Source organism: Entelurus aequoreus, linkage group LG14 (genome assembly GCF_033978785.1).
Source record: "Entelurus aequoreus isolate RoL-2023_Sb linkage group LG14, RoL_Eaeq_v1.1, whole genome shotgun sequence".
In the NCBI taxonomy this organism is placed as follows: domain Eukaryota; kingdom Metazoa; phylum Chordata; class Actinopteri; order Syngnathiformes; family Syngnathidae; genus Entelurus; species Entelurus aequoreus.
The window spans coordinates 22625269-22644631 of NC_084744.1; the positions used below are offsets into that span (position 1 = coordinate 22625269).

Below are 19363 nucleotides of genomic sequence, written 5' to 3' on the forward strand. Positions count from 1 at the left end.
CAAACTTTTGAACGGTAGTATATATATATATATATATATATATATATATATATATATATATATATATATATTTATATATATATATATATTTATATATATATATATATATATATATATATATATATATATATATATATATATATATATATATATATATATATATATATGTAAACATATACATGGAAAACGTTTGCACACCCCTGCTTTAAAGTGAAAGCTGGATATTTGCTAAAAGGAAGGAGGAATAAACTTTAAACTGGAAGGATATGAGCTGAACTCATGAGTGAAGGACGAGTAGCTGGTGTCGGTGAAGACGGACCAGAACTACAAAGAAGTGAAAAACATGTCATTTATTATCTCTTGTACCTTAGAGCAGTGGCCCCCAACCACCGAATTAAAAAAATAAATAAATAAATAAATAAATAAAAAAAATTTTTTTTTAGGAAATCAACATAAAAAACACAATATATACATTCTATATCAATATAGATCAATACAGCCTGCAGGTATACAGTCCGTAAGCACACATGATTGTATTTATTTATGTTAAAAAAAAAAAAAAAAATTAAAAAAATTAAATACACCCCCCCCCCCACCGGTCCGTGGGACAAATTTTCAAGCGTTGACCGGTCCGCAGCTACAAAAAGGTTGGGGACCACTGCCTTAGAGGGGAACTTCACCACACATCTGAAATGTTGCTTCTCCTCCACGATCCTTGTGAGAGACATAAAGACGTTCTTGCATTCTCCTTTGTAACATTAGTAGGCTCGTTCTAGGCGGCTAGCAACTCAGTGAGCCTCGAAATACATCTAAAAATGAATCCAAAACAATACTTCATGTTGTGTAACTTGTAATTAATAAATGAATAATAAGAAATAAAAAAAATTAAAATCCAGTGTCGTGTTTAATTGAGAATCCACTCCGAATCCAATCATCACCCCAAGAATCGGATCGAATTAGGAAGGGCCTGAAGATTCCCGCCTCTAATAATAATCTAACATTTGGTGCATGAGAAGATAATATTACAAAATTAAGAAATATGCACTTTCATGCATTACATACTTTTTTTTCTGTCCAAATAGAAACAATTTAGTAAGAAAGAAGAAGTACTTTGAAGAGTTTGAAGGCTACATGGCTGACTTCCATTAGCCGCATCTTGCAAGCGTTTTTCTACAGTCTATAAAATCCTAAATATAAACAAAAACAATTCCCCTTTAAGAATGTATAACCATTGATATGTGGCAGGGACAAACTTCAAACTAAAATTGCGGTGTACCCCAGGAGTCAATACTGGGACCAAAAATATTCAGACTGTCCAACACAAATACAAACAGACGGAGTAGACGTTGAAAGAGTAAAAGAAACCACGTTGTTGGGTGTGATAATAGATCATTAAATGACAAAGTCTCATAAAAATGTACAATAAAAGGCGGCAAGAAATAGTAAACAATAAACCAAAATGTATTCTGGACCAAAAGTCACTCCATATTCTCTACTGCTCGCCAGTGTTACCATTTTCAAGTTGTTGTGCAGAAATATGGTACACTTCATTCACTATCCGAGTTACAAAATAGGACAGTTAGAATAACAGACACTTTTCTTATTGAATCGAAAATATTGAAATTCAATGACTTGGTGCATTTGCAAACATCTAAAATGATGTGCAAAGCAAACTACAACCTGCTAGCCAAGAATATACAACAATTCCTCCCAACAAAAGAGGAGAAATATACATTTGTATGCACGTACAACACTTAAAACCTTTAGCATATCAGCAAGTGGAATACAATTATGGGACGAATAAATAAACAATGTAGTAACATGACCCACTTTAAATAAGAGCTCAAACGCAAAGTGCTAACAAAATAGAAGGAAGAATCCTGATAAACATTTTAAACCTCATTAAAAATGTGACATATTCCATCATTAGTTAGAGTTCAGGAATAGAAAATGTGTTCACAAATTCTATGACAGAAAAAAAGGAGTGTGATTATATTTGCTCTACTTTGGCCGTGGTGAAGTGTGAAACTAAAAACATGTGAGGGGACAAAGCCTAACTGTGTGCATGATAGATTTATACAAAATACAGAAGAAAAACCACACCCATGTCACATCAGGCCGACCATCAGTGCCTCTCCATGTGTCGATCCAAAGAGGATAAGAAAGAAAAAGCCTTACCGCAAACCGAGCAACTAAAAGGTTTCTCTCCCGTGTGCGTTCTCTTGTGTGCTTGCATGGTGACCTTTTGGGTGAAGCTTTTGCCGCAGTCGGAGCAAGTGAAAGGTTTCTCCCCCGTGTGCGTCTTCAGGTGTTGATTCAAAGTGGACGTCTGAGCGAACGTCTTGCCGCACACGGGGCAACTGAACGGTCTTTCCCCGGTGTGCGTCCTCACGTGCGACAGCATGTGCGCCCTCTGCGTGAAGCGCTTGCCGCAGTGCGAGCAGCGGAAGGGTTTCTCGCCGGTGTGCGTTTTGGCGTGCAGCCGCAGCGAGGACATCTGGGTGAAGGCGTTGCCGCACACGGCGCAGCGGAAGGGGTTTTCTCCGGTGTGCGTCCTCGCGTGCGACTCCATGGTCACCTTCTGCGAGAAGCTTTTGCCGCAGTCCGGGCAGCGGAAGGGTTTTTCTCCCGTGTGCGTCCTCATGTGTCGGTGCAAAGAGGACATTTGAGAAAAGGCGTGGCCACACACTGAGCAACTGCAAGGTTTTTCCAATGCATTATTGTGTGAGGTTGTGTCCTCGCTATCTGATAGTGGAGCTAAGAGTTTGTCTCCATCAGCTTCTGTTGTCAGGTGTTGTGTTGGAGGCTCCGCCCCTTTCTGCTCCTCACGTTCACCTTTGACCTCGTCCCCTTCACTCTTCACAGGGACACCAGTCACTGGAAACATCAGTCCTTCAGTATGCTCTCCCTCCTGACTGATGCTGTGTTCCTCCTCTTCCTCTTTGATGTGCGGGGGCTGTGGCTCCGCCTCTTCCTCCTCTTTAAAACAAAGGGGCCGTGGCTCGTCTGCTTCGTCTTTAACGCGAGTGGGCTGCCACTCGTGTTCTTCCTCTTTAATGTGGGCGGGCTGTGGCTCGAGTGGAAGATGTTCTTCACTGACATCTGCAGGTCACAGGAAGACAAACATGGAAAAAAAATGCTTGAGAAAGTATTCATTAGAGAGAAAACAATCAGGCTTACGGGGCGTGACATAATAGTTTTCCCTATGAAGTATATTTCTCCAATTTATAATTAATAAAAGCCGTTATCTTCTCTGTTTTAAAAATGTCCATTGTGATTTCCATCCTTAGCTTCAAAGTTGGGCTCTCCTGTAATATCAATTTCCTGGTAATGCTTTTCTCTGATTAGTGATTGTACTGTTTAAAAAAAGATTACTCCTCTTTGGCTATAGTTTTTTTCTATTTATGTATTTACTATCTGTTTATATTCTTTTATTTGTTATTATTATCTTTTTTTTAAACTATCTGTTTATATTTTTATATTTTATATTATTATCATTATTAGTTTTGTAAATTTATTTATTTGTTAATATTATTTTACTATCTGTTTGTATTATTTTATTTGTTATTATCTTTTTTTTAACTATCTTTTATTGTGTATTATTATCTTTTTTAATTATCTGTTTATATTCTTTTATTTTGTATTATTATCATTATCTTTTTTTAACTATCTGTTTGTATTCTTTTATTTTGTATTATTATCATTCTTTTTAACTATCTGTTTATATTATTTTATTTTGTATCATAATCATTATTATTTTTTAAACTATCTGTTTCTATTTTTCCATCCATCCATTTTCTACCGCTTATTCCCTTCGGGGTCGCGGGGGGCGCTGTAGCCTATCTCAGCTACAATCGGGCAGAAGGCGGGGCACACCCTGGACAAGTCGCCACCTCATCGCAGGGCTGGTTCTATTTTTATATTTTATATTATAATTATTATTTTGTAAATTTATTTACTTGTTAATATTATTTTACTATCTGTTTATATTCTTTTATTTGTTATTATTATCTTATTTTAACTATCTGTTTATATTATTTTATTTTGAATTATTATATTTTTTAACTGTCTGTATTATTTTATTTTGTATTATTATCATTTTTTTAACTATCTGTTTATATTATTTTATTTTGTATAATTATCCTTATTATTTTTTAAACTATCTGTTTCTATTTTTCTATTTTATATTATCATTATTTTTGTAAATGTATTTATTTGTTGATATTATTTTACTATCTGTTTATTTTCTTTTATTTTTTATTATCTTTTTTAACTATCTATTTATATTCTTTTATTTTATATTACGATTATTATTTTTTAAACTATCTGTTTCCATTTTTATATTATTATCATTATTATTTTTGTAAATGTATTTATTTGTTAATATTATTTTACTATCTGTTTATATTATTTTATTTTGTATTATTATTTTTTTAAACTATCAGTTTATATTCCTTTATTTTGTATTATTATCATTACCATGAATTGATTACGTGGACCCCGACTTAAACAAGTTGAAAAACGTATTCGGGTGTTACCATTTAGTGGTCAATTGTACGGAATATGTACTGAACTGTGCAATCCACTAATACAAGTTTCAATCAATCAATCAATCAATCTTTTTTTAACTATCTGTTTGTATTATTTTATTTTTTATTATTATAATTTTTTTAACTATCTGTTTATATGATTTTATTTTGTATTATTATCATTATTAATTTTTAAACTCTCTGTTTCTATTTTTATATTTTATATCATAATTATTATTTTTGTAAATTTATTTATTTGTTCATATTAATTTACTATTTGTTTATTTTCTTTTATTTTGTATTATTATCTTTTTTTTAACTATCTGCTTATATTATTGTATTTTGTATTATTATCATCATTATTTTATTTTAATCATCTGTTTGTATTCTTTTATTTTGTATTATTATAATTTTCTTAAACTATCTGTTTATATTCTTTTATTTTGTATTATTATCCTTAATATTTTTTAAACTATCTGTTTCTATATTTATATTTTATATTATTGTCATTATTATTTTTGTAAATTTATTTATTTGTTAATATTATTTTACTATTTGTTTATATTCTTTTATTTTTTATTATCATCTTTTTTTAACTATCTGTTTATATTCATTTATTTTGTATTATCTTTTTTTAACTATCTGTTTATATTATTTTATTTTGTATAATTATCATTATTATTTTGTAAATTTATTTATTTGTTAATATTATTTTACTATCTGTTTATATTCTTGTATTTTTTATTATTATCTTTTTTTAACTATTTGTTTATATTATTTTATTTTGTATTATTATCATTTTTTTAACTATCTGTTTGAATTTTTTTATTTTGTATTATTATCATTATTATTTTTTAAACTATCTGTTTCTATTTTTATATTTTATATTATCATTATTATTTTTGTAAATGTATTTATTTGTTAATATTATTTTACTCACTGTTTATATTATTTTATTTGTTATTAAATTATATTGTTATTATTATATTATAAATTATATTATATAATTTATTAAATTCAATTAAATTATTATTATAATTTGTTTAACCATATGTTTGTACTCTTTTATTTTGTATTATTATCATTATTACTATTTTTTATTTATTTGTTAATATTAATATAACTATTTTGTTTTTTTTGTTCTTTTGCTGTTTTTCTCTTTTTGGGGGTAGGGGAGGGGTGGCATCGTTGGGATATAAACCAAAAAAATGTTTGCATTTAGGGCAGACAATAGATGTATGAAAATATGATGTCACGGATAGGAATGTCTGATACTGGATGTCAATAAAAATTCAATAAAATTTAAAATTAAATTTAAAAGAGTATTCATACTCCTTGACATTTTCCACGTTGTTTTCACAGAAATACTGTTTATACTATTGTAGGGTTGTCCACATTTTTTTCCCCACCGAAGGCTGCGTACTGAAAATGTAAAACATGGAAATAATAAAATTGAAATAATAATAAAAAAATATAAAAACGCTACACATTTGAGAGCAACAGATAGGTTTTTTTTCAGGGCTGATACTGATTATTAGCAGTCAAAGAGGCCGATCACCGATATTTGGAGCCGATATTCCCTTGCAGTAAAAGTTATTTAAACATGAATACAAGGGTTGTACGGTACTAGTATAGTATCACGGTACTAATGAATCAAAAACGGTACTATACTCTGTTTGAAAAGTACCGCTTCCCGGGCATGACTCCACATCATGACGTTGCTGGTTTTATGAGCAGAGGAGCATGTTCCGCAGCGCACACACACAGAGTACTTACAAGCAGACACAGTGTGTAGACGGAAAAGGGAGAACGGACGCATTTTGGTGTAAAAAGTAAAGATAAAGGTGAAGTTGTGGTCCCCTTTATTTAGAAAAGTATTGAAATAGATTTTGGTACCAAAATATTGGTATCTGGACCCTAATGAATAGTATATGTCAATATATAGCTGGAAATAGCTTTAAGTTTTTGTTTTTTTGTTAAACAGAATTTTTGGGGCAATGTGGGACCACATATGGTTTTTCTTCTTCTTCTCCAGATTTTCCCGCGCTCTACCTTCCACATTTCCCCCCCGATTCAAACCGTTCCAACTTCAAACTGCTCAGCCTATTCGGGAATCGCGGACTTTCCTTTGACAAATTCCAAAAATTCCCAGAATTCCAAGTTTTCCGGGACATTTTTCCCCATTCAAAAAGAATTGGCCATTTTTCAAGGTTAGTAAGTTTTACAATATAACTAAAACAATTCTTACTTACTAAACCGTCCCATGTGTGATGTATGTAGGAGTCCTTTTAAGCACGTTTGTACATACTATTGTAATGTAATGAAGCAAGTTTCGTTAGCATTAGCTAATATGCTAACACTTTGGCAAGTGTCTGTGTTAGTACTATAAACTTACAATGGTAAATTCCTCAGTAAATTCACCAAAACGTCACCGGGCAGTTATTGAGTCTGTTTAGCTGATTGGAGAGCTAGCTTGCGCAGCTCGTGTGTCCATGACGATGACTTCTGTTTTGTTTGATCCGCCGTTTTACTGCCTTGTTACAGACACAATTAAGCTATGTAAATAAACATTTACAGTATATTGCTGTGTAAATAGCTTATTTCACAACGTATTTATCTGCGACTTATCGTCCGGGGCGGCTAAAATACGAAAAAATATTTATTTCTAACATTTTGCGGGCGTGGCTTATACACGAGTGCACTCTATAGTCTGGAAAATACAGTACGCCCAAGATGTCATTAACCTAAATACTGCAACACATTTCAGGCAAAGACGGTGTGTTTGCGACCATGGGAAAAATGGACCTCAAATCCAAACCACACGACCATAAAACATTAACATTAACTGGCCGGTACAGTGTGAATTTATATATTTAGTCTATTATTTACGCTTTATTGACAAGTGATGTACCGAAAACTTGACCACCAAAAAAATACTTTGCTCACCGAAAACCGCGCTACCGAAACCGGATGTAAACAAAACGCACGCCATTGTCTGGAGCGTTGTCAGCATGTCTGTGATGTGGACGTGATTTTTATATATATTGCAGATATACCCACAGACAGCCACCTACAAAATGTGCAAATATTAAAGAGGACAGTGGCGACTTTTAAGAAGAGAAACCAGACCAACAGCGCCAAGCAACCTCTTTAGTCAGGGACAGAAATAGAGTCTCTAAACACAACTACACTCTATAATAACACCAGAAGAAGATGCTAGATTTGTTGATCGTTGTTTTGAATAAAAAATATCAACAAAGTACCTTGTGCAAAAAAGCAGCAACAATTGAAAATATGGCAAAATGATAAAAAATATTTTAATACTAACTAATAATAACAGATTTGTTTTGAATGTGCGTGTATACATTTTTTGAGCCTTTTTAAAGAAAATCATACCGTCATAGCAAATTATGCAAATTACTCGATGACATCATGGTGACCACGCCCATAACCCAATGGCGGGCTGTGCGTTTCCCACCTAGGCCTTCAGTGATGTCCTAGTAAGTCCGACATTAATAAATACCCCTCAAAATACCATAATTGAGGTCCCCACATGACCACGGCCGGAGAAATACTACACAGAAACACATTTACGCACTACTGGACATTGAATCACCTCAACGGTGTACAATATATTTCGGCACATTTTAAAAATCAACGAACCCGCATCAGCATTTAAAACACACCTAACGTGGTACTGTCGAAATTAAAATAACCGTAAAGAACATATTACATGTGGAAAAATAAATAAATAAAATATTTGAACTTTTTCTTTGTGAGTTTTAAAAAAAATTGAGAACCGATGATTTCTCCGTTGGCCGGGTATGACTCCTTCCTGCTTTTCGCAAATTACAACGTGTGATCGGATTCTCACTCGGGAGTGACAATTGAGAATCCAATAACAAGTCACATTTAGCGTAAGGCTACCTAGACGGGCTACTGTCGACAACTCGTGATCTGATTGGCTATCGCAACGGTCTATCCGGCAGAATTCACACAGCGCTGGCAACAAGCTCGCTGAATTCTGATTGGATAAAAGCTCGAACGTAAAGACCAGCAACACTGGAGCCTAATAAGACATGAAGAGAATATGGTGAATACTTTATGGAAAGTAGATTCAAATGAACTTGTATTAACCTATGATCATGATCTATGTTAGGTATCTAGGCCAGGGGTCGGCAACCTTTACCACTCAAAGAGCCATTTTGGAAAGTTTCACAAATTAAAGAAAACAATGGGAGCCACAAAAAAAATTTGAAAATTTAAAATGAAAAACACCGCATACAAAGCTTAAATTGCTTTGCGCTATGTTAACCAGGGGTCTCTGACACACGCACCGGCACGCATCTTAATAAGGAAATTTAATGTTAGTGCGGCCCGCGACTTTTAATTGAATGGCGCTTGATAGCGTCTTTCTTGCCAACCCTCTCAATTTTCCGGGAGACTCCCAAATTTCAGGACGTGCTGGCACCGCTTTTAGCGCCCTCTGCAGCCTGCCCAAACAGCGTACCTGCTTTGCCACATGTTGAATGTAGCTTTTGCTAGCTCACGTAAGTGCCAGCAAGGCATACTTGTTCAACAGCCACACAGCTTACACTGACGGTAGCCGTACAAATACAACTTTAACACTGTTGCGTTACAAATATGCGCCACACTTTGAACCCACACCAAAAAAGAATGACAAACACATTTCTGGAGAACATCTGCACTGTAACACAACATAAACACAACGCAACAAATACCAGAATCCCATGCAGCCCTAACTCTTCCGCTCAACCGACGCACGGAGAGGGGGGTGGGGGGGGTTGATGTGTGGGGGGGTTTGGTGGTAGCGGGGGTGGAAAATGTAGACCGGAAGAGTTAGGGCTGCATGGGATTCTGGGTATTTGTTGTGTTGTGTTTCGGTGCGGATGTTCTCCAGAAATGTTTTTGTCATTCTTTTTTGGTGTGGGTTCACAGTGTGGCGCATATTTGTAACGTAACAGTGTTAAAGTTAACTTTTTAACTTTAACTTATACGGCCACCGTCAGTGTAAGCTGTGTGGCCGTTGAACAAGTATGCCTTGCTGTCGCCTACGTGTGCAAGTAAAAGCAACACAAAACATGTGGCCTGGCTGGCACGCTGTTTGTAAATGCTATAGAGGACAATTAATGCAGTGCCATTAGGGCACGCCCTTGATTAATTAATTAGAGTGAAAATAGGATAATATTTACCCTGGGAGATTTCTAGGAGAGGCGGTCTCCTGGGAAAATCAGGGGGGGGGGGGGGTTGTTGGAAAACCGGGAGGGTCGGCAAGTATGCAGCTGAGCCGCATCAGAGTGGTCAAAGAGCCGCATGCGGCTCCGGAGCCGCAGGTTGCCGACCCCTGATCTAGGCAGTTTAGGGGGAACCCCTGTAAAACTGTATTGAAAATAGATTTTTTTTATCAAGTGGTAGCTCCTGAATCTAGCTATAATCTGAATCCTGCTTTGGAAATAGTCTGTACCCCTTTCAGACATTGCATTTAGTTCCCATTAAAACATTCACGTGTTGCACAATGAGATGTAAGCAGGGGATCATGTGTACATTCCTGCAACTTCCTGTTTGTAAAAAATATATTTTTTATTAGCATTTGTTTAATATACTAACAGCATTTCATGATTAATATTTATAATTAAGATTCCTAATAAATGACACTAGAATAAGCACACATTTGATTGGTAAATCATAGTGTAACGACCTGGAATTACACTTTATGTGTGGTGTTAGAGTTGTCCGACTTTTTGTGTGTCTGTAAAGGCATCACTGGTTAAGTGCCATATGTGCATGTGTTGGCGCAAGTGAGAAAGAGTGATCGGCTGCTGTTGATATAACAAAGTTGCTTTTTTGGTCTGGTTTGTACTGCAGAAAATGACCAGTTTTGCTAGATATCATTTTTTTTAATAATGTTTTGGTGATGTGTTTATGGCCGAAAATAAAAAGTTTTGCTCAGTAAAGTGATGGATGGAATTCATGTCCCCAAAGCGTCTCGACAGACGTTACAATATTTGAACAATGATGACGAAAACTGTTTCCTCTGTCGTGTCGAAAATTGTTATGCGCTTATTTTTTTATTTGATTTTGTGCGTGGCATAGATTTGCCGTGCGCAGAGGACGCTTGAGCAGTGCACAATTGCACAGGCGCGCACCTTAGAGGGAACGTTGGTTTGGAGGAGAAAAGGTGAGTCCTTTAATCCCAGGAACACCACTCCTACCGTCAAGCATGGTGGTGGTAGTATTATGGGCCTGTTTTGCTGCCAATGGAACTGGTGCTTTACAGAGAGTAAATGGACAATGAAAAAGGAGGATTACCTCCAAATTCTTCAGGACAAGCTAAAATCATCAGCCCGGAGGTTGGGTCTAGGGCGCAGTTGGGTGTTCCAACAGGACAATGACCCCAAACACACGTCAAAAGTGGTAAAGGAATGGCTAAATCAGGCCAGGTTTTAGAATGGCCTTCCCAAAGTCCTGACTTAAATGTGTGGACAATGCTGAAGAAACAAGTCCATGTCCATGCTCATAACATTTTTCCCCCTATAAAGAAATAATGTTAACTCAATAAAGTGTATTTGTTTTTTTAGCTTTAACTTTTCATTTTTTTAGCATTGTAACCACATTTGCAAACAACTTTTCTCTTCATAGAATTTTCTTTCAATAAAGAAATAAAGTGCAAAAATGTCAAAGCATCATAACAAACAGTTATGTCAAATAGCAGCAGAAGTGCACTTTTTGGAGAGCTGTATTATTTTCAGTTTTGTGCCCAAGGGACTGATTTTATTTAACACTATATTATTATTTATACACCTATAGTGATCACAGAAAAGGTTGTTTTTGTGTTACTGTATATATTTGTTTCTCTGAAAAATCCCACTTAATATACTTTGGGTAACAAAAGTCAATATTTATTTTTATTTTTTTATTTTTTTAGGTGGGTAACAGTCAATATGTATTTATTTATTAGGTTTTATTTTTTTATTATATAATAAAAGTGAGCTTTTGTTAAGCCAAATATTGTGTTTTTTTCCATATACAACAACCTATCTGGACTCGATAAGAGAATCGATAAGGAATCGGTTCGATAAGAGGATTCGATAATAGGCTCGAACTCGATAATTCCTTATCAAACATCATCCCTAGCCATGACATGATGTTCTTTACAAGTCTATGTAAACTTTTGACCACGACTGTACATGTCAAATCAAATGTTATTATACACGTGTAGTGTTACTAATCAAATATGAAGTTAGTAAAGATGTGAGAGTAAGAAGTAAACAAACCTGTTCTGTGTAACACAACTTGATGATGTTTCTTATAATAAGCGTCCAGGAGTTGATGTTGTCGCTCCTTCTCCTCTTTTGTTCTAGAAAGTTCCCCCTCGTTCTCTTCCATCGTTCTTTCGCACATCTCCACACAATCACAACACTTTAAACTCACACTTGATCTCCGTTTAGCGATGTTTAAACAACTTCCGGTTCGCTTTGTTAGCAGCTAACAAGCTAAGCTAACTCCCAAGCTAAGCTAGCATTAAACTGACTAATGTGTCCGACTACAAACAATTAGGAACGATGTTTACGTTGTTAAAGGACGTATATGTGTGCACGTACGTACTTGTTAAGGACAAGCAACATTAATATCGTCGTTTCCATCAAACGCCATCTTGGCTTGTATTCCTCCTGTTCTCGCGCGGCGTTCTCAGATCTCGCGAGAGAAACAAGTCGGCTATAGACGCTGGCCATTACAATACTGTGCTGCTATCTGCTGGCGACTTTTGGCTACTGCACGATACATTGAAATGCAGGCGAGATCTGGTAGCTTTTGGGTCATTTTTTTTATATGGTGCCTTTTGCGTCCCCAGTATAAATCATGTCATATTTTCTCAAAATATTTACAATTGCTCATTCCATTAGTTTCTTTGTGTATGGTAAATTGTTGTCTATCATAAATACAGTGATATGGGCTTCAAACATTAGAATATATATTTTTTAAAGCTTTTGTTAAAGTTCTATTATGCGATTTTGCCATGTCCCTGGTGCTGTTTATTCAACTTTAATCTAGAAAATAACAAATAAAAACATATATTTTTAATTTTTTTTTGTTATGATATAATTATCATAGACAAGCTCTCTTTAGTCATATGGTGTATATTATCAAAATCGTAAAAAGAATTACAAAAAAATAAGGTTCTATGTCTGTCCCTGTGGTCGCTGTCCACTCTGTTAAGTTGCGTTACTGTCCCTTTAAGAAAACAACCACATTTGTCAGTGACATCATTCTCATCAGGTAACATCACACCAGTGGCGGGAAACTCAACTCTGGTAAGCTGTGTGGTTTTTTAGCTCTCTTACTATCTGATGTTGATGTTTTTATGAAGTGAATTTAATGTGGTTGAACATAACGTGTCCACTCTGTTAGGCCTAAATAATAAGGAGATCAATCAAATTGAAATTTTTCAAAACATGTTTGTGTGAAATTATAGATTTCTTATCAATTATTCAAGTCCATGCTAGCTGTTATGTTAACACAGGCAGGCTGAAGGCTAACTTTAGCTCAAAATGTCCACCGTGTTAGTGTCCACCGTGTTAGCCTCATTCAACTAACACGGTGGACATCAACCTAACAGATTGGACATGTATATAGTAATGTTGACTTATCACAATGTATATGTAGTGCTATTATGCATTCAACAGCAGTTTCTTTCATAATTCTTGGTTAATCATCACTGCTGTTGCAAAATATCATATACAGCAAATACATTGGTGTTAAAAGTACAGTGTTAATGCTTTTCAGTGTGAAGTGTTACGATTTCAGTGGTAAATTCAGCATGTTCTCTCACCAATTCACAGCAGAAGCAGCATAGTATAACGGATAAGGATGCAGGTTGGCATGTGGCAATCATGCACTGAAAACACATGTATGCTGTTATGCATATGTCCTTAACAGAGTGGACATATCCCGTGTGTCACCTCTCATTAATATAGCTAAATATACTATGATTTAGGTGCCTGAGTTCGACCAATATGTTTTTCAGCAAGTTACATATGTCATGTATACAATAGAACATAAAAATATTGGTAAATCAACTATTTATTTTTTACAAGTTATGAAGTCCAAATGGCACCCTATAAAAAAAACGACCCTTTTAGTCATGTGGCCATTTATTGTGAGAATGCTCCAAAGCCTTCACACACCCATCCATCCATTTTCTACCGCTTGTCCCTTCACACATGTTTTTTTTATTATTCAACTTCTTCTTCTTCTCCGGATTTTGGCGCGCTCTACCTTCTACATTTTCCGTTATTATTTTCAAAAAAATTCCCGCTTTTCCCGAAATTCCCAATTTTGGGGGAAATTCCCATTGAAATGATTTGGGCATTCTTCAAACTTCCACAATTCCCACATTCTTCACCCATTCCACCCATAACACATGCCATCATTCTGGAAATTCCAACTATCATTCATCCAAGTTAAAAAAAATTCCAGGATTTTCCAGAATTCCTGGTTTTCCAGAGCCCTATTTTCACCCTTTTTTCTGGCGACTACTCCTTCCACATTTGTCAACGCATTTCAACCATTCCACTGTCAAAACATTCCTCTTAATCAGGACAAAAAAGGAAGTTTTTTTTTCCTGGAAAAATTCCCGGTTTTCCTGAAATTCCGTAATACAATTTCTCAATTCAACATGTTACAACTTCAACATTTCTCAACCGATTTGGAAAATGTCAACTCCAACCATTTCAACTCATTCGGACCATTCAAGTTTTGTTTACCATTTTCAAAAAAATTCCCGCTTTTCCCGAAATTCCCAATTTTTTGGGAAATTCCCATTGAAATGAATGGGCCATTCTTCAAACTTCCACAATTCCCACATTCTTAACCCATTCAAACCATTCTACCTATAACACATTCCACCTTTCTGGAAATTCAAACCATCATTCATCCAAGTTCAAAACAATTCCAGGATTTTCCAGAATTCCTGGTTTTCCAGAGCCCTATTTCCACCCTTTTTTTCTGGTGACTACTCCTTCCACATTTTTCAATGCATTTCAACCATTCCACTGTCAAAACATTCCTCTTAATCAGGACAAAAAATTAAGTTGTTTTTTTTAACTGGAAAAATTCCCGGTTTTCCCGAAATTCCAGGAATTCCGTAATACAATTTCTCAATTCAACATGTTACAACTTCAACATTTCTAAACAAATTTGGAAAATGTCAACACCAACCATTTCAACTCATTCAGACCATTAAAGTTTTTTTTTACCATTTTCAAAAAAATTCCCGCTTTTCCCGAAATTCCCAATTTTTTGGGAAATTCCCATTGAAATGAATTGGCCATTCCTCAAACTTCCACAATTCCCACATTCTTAACCCATTCAAACCATTCCACCTATAACACATTCCACCTTTCTGGAAATTCAAACTATTATTCATCCAAGGTCAAACAAATTCCAGGATTTTCCAGAATTCCTGGTTTTCCAGAGCCCTATTTCCACCCTTTTTTCTGTCGACTACTCCTTCCACATTTTTCAACGCATTTCAACCATTCCACTGTCAAAACATTCCTCTTAATCAGGACAAAAAATAAAGTTGTTTTTTTTTACTTGAAAAATTCCCGGTTTTCCCGAAATTCCAGGAATTCCGTAATACAATTCCTCAATTCAACATGTTACAACTTCAACATTTCCCAACCGATTTGCAAAATGTCAACACCAACCATTTCAACTCATTTAGACCATTCAAGTTTTTTTTTTACCATTTTCAAAAACATTCCCGCTTTTCCCGAAATTCCCAATTTTTTGGGAAATTTTTTGGGAAATTTTTTCAACGGATTTCAACCATTCCACTGTCAAAACATTCTTCTCAATCAGGACAAAAAAAATGTTTTTTTTTTTTAACTGGAAAAATTCCTGGTTTTCCTGAAATTCCAGGAATTCCGTAATACAATTTCTCAATTCAACATGTTACAACTTGAACATTTCTCAACCGATTTGGAAAAATTCAACACCGACCATTTCACCTCATTCAGACCATTCAAGTTTTTTTACCATTTTCAAAAAAATTCCCAATTTTTTGGGAAATTCCTATTGAAATGAATTGGCCATTCTTCAAACTTCCACAATTCCCACATTCTTCAACCCATTCAAACCATTCCAACTATAACACATTCCATCATTCGGCAAATTCAAACAATCATTCATCCAAGTTAAAAAAATGTCCAGGATTTTCCAGAATTCCTGGTTTTTCAGAGCCCTATTTTCACCCTTTTTTCTAGCGACCATTCCTTCCACATTTTTCAACGCATTTCAACCATTCCACTGTCAAAACATTCCTCTAAATCAGGACAAAAAATGAAGTTGTTTTTTTTAACTGGAAAAATTCCTGGTTTTCCTGAAATTCCAGGAATTCCGTAATACAATTCCTCAATACAACATGTTACAACTTCAACATTTCCCAACCGATTTGGAAAATTTCAACACCGACCATTTCACCTCATTCAGACCATTCAAGTTTTTTTTTACCATTTAGAAAAAAATCCAGATTTTCCCGAAATTCCCAATTTTTTGGGAAATTCCCATTGAAATTAATTGGCCATTCTTCAAACTTCCACAATTCCCACATTCTTCAACCCATTCAACCCATTCCACCTATAACACATTCCACCTTTCTGGAAATTTAAACTATTATTCATCCAAGTTAAAAAAAATTCCAGGATTTTTCCAGAATTCCTGGTTTTCCAGAGCCCTACTTCCGCCCTTTTTTCTGGCGACTACTCCTTCCACATTTTTCAACGCATTTTAACCATTCCACCGTCAAAACATTCCTCTTAATCAGGACAAAAAATGAAGTTGCTTTTTTTTTAAACTGGAAAAATTCCCAGTTTTCCCGAAATTCCAGGAATTCCGTAATACAATTCCTCAATACAACATGTTACAACTTCAACATTTCCCAACCGATTTGGAAAATGTCAACACCAACCATTTCAACTCATTCAGACCATTCAAGTTTTGTTCACCATTTTCAAAAAAAATCCAGCTTTTCCCGAAATTCCCAATTTTTTGGGAAATTCCCATTGAAATGAATTGGCCATTCCTCAAACTTCCACAATTCCCACATTCTTAACCCATTCAAACCATTCCACCTATAACACATTCCACCTTTCTGGAAATTCAAACTATTATTCATCCAAGGTCAAACAAATTCCAGGATTTTCCAGAATTCCTGGTTTTCCAGAGCCCTATTTCCACCCTTTTTTCTGTCGACTACTCCTTCCACATTTTTCAACGCATTTCAACCATTCCACTGTCAAAACATTCCTCTTAATCAGGACAAAAAATAAAGTTGTTTTTTTTTACTTGAAAAATTCCCGGTTTTCCCGAAATTCCAGGAATTCCGTAATACAATTCCTCAATTCAACATGTTACAACTTCAACATTTCCCAACCGATTTGCAAAATGTCAACACCAACCATTTCAACTCATTTAGACCATTCAAGTTTTTTTTTTACCATTTTCAAAAACATTCCCGCTTTTCCCGAAATTCCCAATTTTTTGGGAAATTTTTTGGGAAATTTTTTCAACGGATTTCAACCATTCCACTGTCAAAACATTCTTCTCAATCAGGACAAAAAAAATGATTTTTTTTTTTTAACTGGAAAAATTCCTGGTTTTCCTGAAATTCCAGGAATTCCGTAATACAATTTCTCAATTCAACATGTTACAACTTGAACATTTCTCAACCGATTTGGAAAAATTCAACACCGACCATTTCACCTCATTCAGACCATTCAAGTTTTTTTACCATTTTCAAAAAAATTCCCAATTTTTTGGGAAATTCCTATTGAAATGAATTGGCCATTCTTCAAACTTCCACAATTCCCACATTCTTCAACCCATTCAAACCATTCCAACTATAACACATTCCATCATTCGGCAAATTCAAACAATCATTCATCCAAGTTAAAAAAATGTCCAGGATTTTCCAGAATTCCTGGTTTTTCAGAGCCCTATTTTCACCCTTTTTTCTAGCGACCATTCCTTCCACATTTTTCAACGCATTTCAACCATTCCACTGTCAAAACATTCCTCTAAATCAGGACAAAAAATGAAGTTGTTTTTTTAACTGGAAAAATTCCTGGTTTTCCTGAAATTCCAGGAATTCCGTAATACAATTCCTCAATACAACATGTTACAACTTCAACATTTCCCAACCGATTTGGAAAATTTCAACACCGACCATTTCACCTCATTCAGACCATTCAAGTTTTTTTTTTACCATTTAAAAAAAAATCCAGATTTTCCCGAAATTCCCAATTTTTTGGGAAATTCCCATTGAAATTAATTGGCCATTCTTCAAACTTCCACAATTCCCACATTCTTCAACCCATTCAACCCATTCCACCTATAACACATTCCACCTTTCTGGAAATTTAAACTATTATTCATCCAAGTTAAAAAAAATTCCAGGATTTTTCCAGAATTCCTGGTTTTCCAGAGCCCTACTTCCGCCCTTTTTTCTGGCGACTACTCCTTCCACATTTTTCAACGCATTTTAACCATTCCACCGTCAAAACATTCCTCTTAATCAGGACAAAAAATGAAGTTGCTTTTTTTTTAAACTGGAAAAATTCCCAGTTTTCCCGAAATTCCAGGAATTCCGTAATACAATTCCTCAATACAACATGTTACAACTTCAACATTTCCCAACCGATTTGGAAAATGTCAACACCAACCATTTCAACTCATTCAGACCATTCATGTTTTGTTCACCATTTTCAAAAAAAATCCAGCTTTTCCCGAAATTCCCAATTTTTTGGGAAATTCACATTGAAATGAATTGGCCATTCTTCAAACTTCCACAATTCCCACATTCTTCAACCCATTCAAACCATTCTACCTATAACACATTCCACCATTCTGGAAATTCAAACCATCATTCATCCAAGTTCAAAAAAATTCCAGGATTTTCCAGAATTCCTGGTTTTCCAGAGCCCTATATCCACCCTTTTTTTCTGGTGACTACTCCTTCCACATTTTTCAACGCATTTCAACCATTCCACTGTCAAAACATTCCTCTTAATCAGGACCAAAAATTAAGTTGTTTTTTTTAACTGGAAAAATTCCCGGTTTTCCCGAAATTCCAGGAATTCCGTAATACAATTTCTCAATTCAACATTTTACAACTTCAACATTTCTAAAAAAAAATGTGGAAAATGTCAACACCAACCATTTCAACTCATTCAGACCATTCAAGTTTTTTACCATTTTCCAAAAAATTCCCGCTTTTCCTGAAATTCCTAATTTTGGGGGAAATTCCCATTGAAATTAATTGGCCATTCTTCAAACTTCCACAATTCCCACATTCTTCAAACCATTCCACCTATAACACATTCCACCATTCTGGAAATTCAAACCATCATTCATCCAAGTTAAAAAAATTCCAGGATTTTCCGGAATTCCTGGTTTTCCAGAGCCCTATTTCCACCCTTTTTTCTGGCGACTACTCCTTCCACATTTTTCAACGCATTTCAACCATTCCACTGTCAAAACATTCCTCTTAATCAGGACAAAAAGTATTTTTTTTTTAACTGGAAAAATTCCTGGTTTTCCCGAAATTCCAGGAATTCCGTAATACAATTTCTCAACTCATCATGTTACAACTTCAACATTTCTCAACAGATTTGGAAAATTTCAACACCAACCATTTCAACTCATTCAGACCATTCAAGTTTTTTGCCATTTTCAAAAAAATTCCCGCTTTTCCCGAAATTCCCAATTTTTTGGGAAATTCCCATTGAAATGAATTGGCCATTCTTCAAACT

At 35.0% G+C, this 19363-nt stretch overlaps 1 protein-coding gene across 1 annotated transcript in view; it reads right to left on the minus strand.

The window, feature by feature from the left end:
• Nucleotides 1-593: 593 nt before the first annotated feature.
• LOC133665382 (zinc finger protein 436-like) overlaps nucleotides 594-19363 on the minus strand; it is a 28136-nt gene continuing 9366 nt past the window's right edge. The window contains exons 3-4 of the mRNA XM_062070668.1: nucleotides 11825-12035; nucleotides 594-3102 (exon numbers count right to left, since the gene is read on the minus strand). Of these exons, the coding sequence (XP_061926652.1) occupies nucleotides 2126-3102; nucleotides 11825-12035 (1188 nt within the window). The 3' untranslated portion in view covers nucleotides 594-2125. The remainder of the gene's footprint in view (nucleotides 3103-11824; nucleotides 12036-19363) is intronic.